General features: G+C 37.0%; 1 protein-coding gene across 1 annotated transcript; it reads left to right on the forward strand.

Moving 5' to 3' along the window:
* Positions 1-4,523: 4,523 nt before the first annotated feature.
* LOC149139371 (putative receptor-like protein kinase At1g11050) lies at positions 4,524-6,341 on the forward strand. The gene has a single exon (XM_089450697.1). The coding sequence runs from the start codon at positions 4,524-4,526 to the stop codon at positions 6,339-6,341; it is 1,818 nt and encodes a 605-aa protein (XP_089306823.1).
* The last annotated feature ends 729 nt before the right edge of the window (positions 6,342-7,070 follow it).

Below are 7,070 nucleotides of genomic sequence, written 5' to 3' on the forward strand. Positions count from 1 at the left end.
ACAAAAATGGGTCACAAAGATCTTGGGTTATGACTTTGAAATCATCTACAAAAAGGGGAAGCAAAATGTTGTGGCAGATGCACTCTCAAGAAAGGATGAGGATGTGGAAGCATTGATGTGCGCCATTTCTATTATCCAACCAGATTGGATAAATGAAGCAAGGGATGAATGGAAGAATGACGAAAAGTGTGGGCACTCATTCAAAAGTTACCATAAGATCCCAGTACATCTCATACATTTAGTTGGAAAAATGATTCGTTATGGTACAAAGATCGCTTATAACTATGTAAGAATTCCCAACTGAAACAAAAGATTCTTAGGGAATTGCGGACTTCTCTCTTAGGAGGGCACTCGGGATTTTTAAAAACTTACCACAAGGTTAAGAAGGAATCTTTTTCGGATGGCCTTAAATCGGATATTCAAAAGTTTGTGGTAGAATGTTTGGTTTGCCAACAAAATAAAGTTGAAACAATTAAGACCCCAGGTCTATTACAACCTTTATCCATTCCAACCCAATGTTGGGAGGAGGCTTCAATGGATTTTGTCATAGGTTTACCCAAGTTCGAAGGAAAGAGTGTCATCATGGTGGTAGTTGACAAACTAACCAAGTATGCACACTTTTGTGCATTATCATACCCATTTAAAGCCAATACAGTTTCTACTGCATTTATGGAAACAATTCAAAAGCTACATGGAAACCCAAGGATTATTGTAAGCAACAGAGATCCCATTTTCACTAGAAATTTTTGGACAAAATTATTTTCTCATCTCGGTACTCAGTTAGCTCATAGCTCATCTTATCATCCTCAATCTGATGGGAAAATTGAGATAGTAAACAAATGTTTGGAAGAATATCTTCGTTGCTTTGTATCTGATAAATAGACGTAATGGGTCAAATGGTTGCCTCTACCTGAATGGTGGTATAACACTTCCTTCCATACTGCAGCAAAAATGACCCCATTTATGGCACTTTATGGATGTCATCCACTATCCATCACATCATATTTAAGAGAAAATTCTAAGGTTCAAGCAATGGAACATCACATCGAGCATCAAGAACAAGTTCTCCAACTCTTAAAGGATAACCTCATGTTGGCACAGAATAGAATGAAACAACAGGTAGATCAACATCGCAGCGAAAGAAGTTTTGATGTAGGTGACTCGGTATTCCTATGGCTACAACCATATAAACAATGTCCCTCAAGCAAGCTAAGAAGGATAATAAATTATCACCAAAGTATTATGGTCCGTACAAGGTGTTGCAAAAGATTGGTAATATGACATACAAATTGGAGTTTCCTCCGGCTTCCTGAGTGCACCCAGTTTTCCATGTTTCATGTTTAAAGAAGATTATAGGTGACAAGCTCCCAGTTCAAACAATATTGCCATAACTTGACGAGGAAGGAAAAATCATATTGGAACCAGAAGTAGTCATAGAAACAAGAACTCAAAAGCTACGAAATCGATCAATTTCGGAGCATACCATCATGTGGAAAAACTTATCCGCTGAAGATTCCACATGGGAGGATGAGAATTTTATACAGAATCATCCAAAACTAGTTAAGCGTTGAGGACAACGCTTTTCGGAAGGAGAGGGGCATGTTAGGTCCCTATAATACTAGTGATTCCCCCATTACTATTGTCATTGTATCCCTTATTGTTATTATTGTGCCCCTATAGTCCCCATATTTTTATTAGTGTGCCCCATAGAAACCCACTATTGTTATTATTATGCCCTTATGTTATTACTGTTATTTCGGCTTGATTATATTGTGACCCCTTCGACTCCTATATATAGAAGGGAGGTTTAGTCATTTGTATCATCCAAGAATTGTTCATTTGTGTAATGTAAAGGAGGTTGCCCCCTCGAAGAGTCTAAATTCTAAGGCATTGATCTATCTTTTCTATCTTTTTCCTAACATTTAAATATCTTTTTTTTTTTTTGATATTTTTTGTTATTATTATTTTTTTAAAATCTTAAAGGAATTTAGCAGTTTCCTTAACACATAGTTACTAGTAAACCTTTAAGGGTCTATGACATATCCTTGTCTCCATTAACTGAGTCACAACCAAAGGATTTGAACCTTGATCTCTCTGTTTTTTAGATTTCACATTACTTTTATTTAAAATTCATTTAAAAATTAAAATTTAATAATTTAATAATTTAAAATTATTGCACCAAGAGGTACTCTCCTCTCTAGCTAGTATGGAATAGATGTTTTAATGTCCTGTCCTATAAACATTTTGACTTGGTCAAAAAATAAAAATAAAAAAATAACCATACATATATATATATATATATATATATATATATAATTTTTGTTTAGTTAAGGTAAATTTGAAAAGAAAAACTATGATAAAACGCTTTATTAAAACAAAAATTTAAGTTATTTTTATTTTATTAATTCTTGTTGAGTAGTTAACTTAAACTTGACTTGGTCTCGTGGTTTTTGAGTTTCATGTTTATGAGAACCCATTTATTGCCCATTGTATTCATGTGGAATATACAATCAATGTTGTAATGCCCACTGCAAACATTTTGACTTGGTGAAAATAAAATAAAATAAAGTTAAACTAGAGGCACTCTCCTCTCTAGTCTAGTATGCAAGAGATGTTGTAATCTCTTGTCCTATAAAAATTTTGACTTAGTCAAAATAAAATAATACAACAATAAAAATAAACCCCCACACACACACATATATGGGTAATTAAGGTAAACATGAAAAAAGAACACCTTATGTTAAAATAAAAATCTTACTTTATATTTTAATATTTTGTTTATTCATTTTTGTTGGGTAGTTAAGGTAAACTTAACTTGCTGTGGTTTTAGAGCTCCATGTTTATGAGAATCTATTGTATTTCCCATGATATTCATGTGGAATATGCAATATATGTTGTAATGTCTTGTGGAATAAACATTTTTACTTGGTCAAAATAAAATAAAATAAAATAAAAATAACCATATACAACTTGAATGGGCCTAATGGTTAAGAGCATGTGTTTCCTCCTAAGAGGTTACACGTTCAAGATGGGAGGGGGTAGAGTGTATATGCCTTGCTAGACTTAGTAGTGAAATCTCTTGAGATACAAATATCTTAACCTTTATACTCTTAACTAGTATAGATTTATCTTAAATACATATTTAACATGAGCTAGGTATCTAATTTTTTCACTTGTAAATTTTTTTTATAATTACATATTATTAGAATATTTTATATAATTATTAATTTTTTTTTAGATTTTTTTTTATTTTAACCAGACAAATTTACACATAATACAGTCTTATAGAATGAGATTCTCTGCTCAAAAATTAATTGTCTCCATATTTTAGCTTGATCACGTGCAATTTTTCATTTTCACTCGTGGCATTGTTGAGATATTGATAAGATTTTCGTTCATGAACTCTTCAAATTTCACTTAACAAACGTAACAGTCGTTAGTGGTAAAGAGGCAAGCTTAATTAATCGTTGACATTTGACAAATTTGCCTCCATAAACTTTTCATAGTCGTTTAGAGGTTTAGAAGCAATATTAAAGATAATGGTTGGAGCAATCTATTATTAGATGTTTTAATTCTTTTATCGGAATCCATGAAATTGTGGATTCCCACATCTTAAACTGGTTTTTCAATAATGGTTTTAAAATTTTTTGGACGACTATTACAGTGTTCATATTTATTATTTCAAGAAATAGCCACCAAAAATCATTTAATATGTCATTAAAGCTAATGTCTACGCAGACGTTTAGACATTATTCAAAGTTACCAAGCCAACATGTTGAACTGGTTTCTAATGTCTCTGTTCACAGTCAACCAGAATTTTAGGGCAACAGTATTTACCTTGAGTCTTCCCAAAAGTTTGATATCTTCTAATGGGTTTTTCTAATCTAAAATCCTGAGAATAGTAAAAGGTAGACGACGGCTGATTAAAGTCAAGGGTTACACATACTCAAATCTTATCGTCATGGACTAGTGGAAGTAGAAAGTAACATTGAAGATAAATGCTACGTTGGTACCCAGAAAACTGAGCAAGTAATGGAAAGAGGAAGGAAAAGTAAACTGAGCAACTAATGGAAAGAGAAAGGAAACGTCAGGTCAAGGTTAATTGATCTTTAAGTTTCAATTTAAAACATATTGGGGTTATTGGGAATTCAGAACATCGTCTAGCATCTCACCTAATTCGGCATCGGTCACAATTTTTGTTGGGCAGCTGCGTTACCACCAACCACACGCATCGGTCACAATTTTTGTTAGTCAGATGCTTTCCCACCAACCACAAATTTGTAGACTATTGATTCCGTTGATTGCGCGCTGCAGATTCGTGTAATGCAGCGTGCCTTCAAACTGACACGTCATCCTTCATTTTGATAAAATTTGCCTTTATATCTTCTGGTTGAGAAGATTCGTGCCATTAATTTTAATCTCCTTCAATGAAGTTCTGTAAGGCAATCAATTCGATTATAACTGTCATGAATCACATCCCGATGTTATTTTTATTTATGTTTTTGCTTCCCTTGGCTTTGAACATGTCGTTCGCAGCGGGGGTTGGAGATTCAGCAGCATATTGTCCACTGAACATAACTGTGGAGCTTGACGCTCAGCCATGGATGCTCCAACAATGTTCAAAGCCGGACAAATCTCACTGTTGCCAAAGCATCAGCGATTTAATCAAGATCCTTCATTTCTCATGGATGCACACCACCCGGTCCTTCCTCTTCACCAGTAACCACACGGCCGCTATATGTTTAAACGAATTCCAGAGGCAAGTGGAAGCGCGGGCAAGTATAGGGGCCGACCTGTTCAGGAGCTGCAACGTTAGGTTTGAAAATTTCATGTGTGATTCACGCACCTGCCTCGGTATTAACAATCTGACGACCTTTGAGAGGTTGGTGGATACCTCCGGCATGAAGCTGCATTGCAACGGATCTCGCCCTGGTGAATTTCAGTGCAATAAATGTTTGAGGGCTATGGTCATGGCCGTCCATTCGCTGAACAAAGCAGCGGGAGGAAAATCGAATTGCCAAATGTTTGTGATGATTTATGTGGGAGGAGGCATCAATTGTTACGATGGTCTCGGACCAGACGCCGCTTACTGCCTTATGAGCGGGCATAATTTAATGGCACTGGATTTCCTCCGCGGGTCTAAGAGACGAAAGCGGTATTTTCTCGCGATAATTTCTTCTGTGGGAATACTGGTAGCTGTATTGAGCATCTGCCTGTGTTTAAAACGGCGAAAGTCCCGTCTCATGGAAATGAAACGGACGAAGTTGTTGCAGAAATACGAATCGTTGAGCTCGAAAACGGGACTGGCATGTTTCAGCCTGTCGGAGATCAGAGATTCCACTGGGAATTTTGCAGCGTCTAACGTGATCGGCGAAGGAGGTTTCAGCACTGTTTACCGGGGTACGCTGCCCAACGGTTCGCAGATAGCCGTGAAGAGGTTAAAGTACTCGACGAAGATCAAAGGAGACGAGGATTTCAGACACGAACTGCATGTCATCAGCGGGATTAAGCACTGCAACCTGCTTCCCCTCAGAGGCTACTGCGTCGAATTCGATAAAGACGGTCAGGTAAGCGAGCAGCTTCTTGTTTCTGATTTCATGGAGAACGGCAGTCTGGCGGACTGTCTCTTCAATCCCAATACATCAACATCACTTTCATGGCCAGAGAGGTACAAGATTTCGGTGGGCATAGCCAGGGGGCTCACTTATCTGCACGAATTCGCCAAGCCGTCCATCATTCACAGAGACGTAAAGGCTGCCAACGTGCTGCTGGACGCCCAGCTGAATGCTTTGGTGGCAGACTTTGGTCTGGCAAAGTTGAAGAAAGAGGAAGAGGAGAAAAGCCACTACAGCACCCGGACTGTTGGGACGCTCGGTTATGTAGCCCCCGAATACGCTCTCTACGGCCATCTGACCGACAAGAGTGATGTATTCAGCTTCGGCATCATACTGCTGGAGCTCATAACGGGACGGCGGGCTCTGGATTCGACCTCTGGTATTCTGGAGCACTTTCTTATATCCGACTGGGTGGTGGACATGAAGCAGAAGAAGCGGGCAGAGGAGGTTATTGACAAGAAGATACGGGATTCGGAATACAGGAAAACGATAGATAAAGTTTTATTGTTGGGCCTGCAATGCGCCCACCCGAGAGTTGTGTCGAGGCCTTCAATCTCAAAGGCACTCCTCGCCCTCGAAGGTATAGATGGCCCACTGTTGGTGACAAAGGAAATCGAATCGGAACTGGAAGCGTTTTGCAACAGCAGAGGGGACTTTACTTGGTTTCAATCTCCGGAAGGCCGCACAAACGAGAGCATGAGCGACTGGAGTTATTCTTCGGGATGAGCAACCGACAATTCTGTCATACGGGCTAAATCAGCTCTATTACTGTTTATTATTATATCTATTTAAAGGTTTGATCAAAACTGACAGTAGCATTATTCTATGTATATTTTTAAGATATAACATGATGCTGAGTTATGGAGATTTGCACAGAGGCATGGACGGGATTATGGAAAACCATCAGCGCTGCTGACTGTGCTAAAGCAAACAGTGTTAGTTTGTCATTGGAGGTCCTTTGTGGAATTTTGAAGTTGGGTGGGTTGGTTGATGATTATGAATGCGCCCATGTTTTGTGAGCAGCGATTTTTTGGAAATTGTAACTTATTTACAGGAGTCTGTCCCTATTCTTCTGGGTAGGGTAGTTATATTCTCTAGATTTTGTAGAGTGGTTGATATATTTTCTGGACTATCTAAAATCGTCTACATAATACTAAATGTATTTATATCTAACTTGATTTGATGTGAATATATAATATAATATACATAATACTAAATGTATTTATATCTAACTTTATTTGATGTGAATATACATTATAATATGCATGATCAAATTTTAAGTGAGATATCAATTTGTTATGTAATTGGTAGAATACAATGTCTAACACTAACAAAGTTGTAATATTTGATTTTTGTAAAGTTGTAATTAAGATTTTTATATTTGATTTTAATAAAATAACATGTAATTTAATAATAAAAAAAAAAACTTAATAAATAGTAAAGAAAAGCTTTCTG

This window comes from Pinus tabuliformis, chromosome X, assembly GCF_031772625.1.
Source record: "Pinus tabuliformis cultivar Carrire ecotype Pingquan chromosome X, CPIR1, whole genome shotgun sequence".
In the NCBI taxonomy this organism is placed as follows: Eukaryota; Viridiplantae; Streptophyta; class Pinopsida; order Pinales; family Pinaceae; genus Pinus; species Pinus tabuliformis.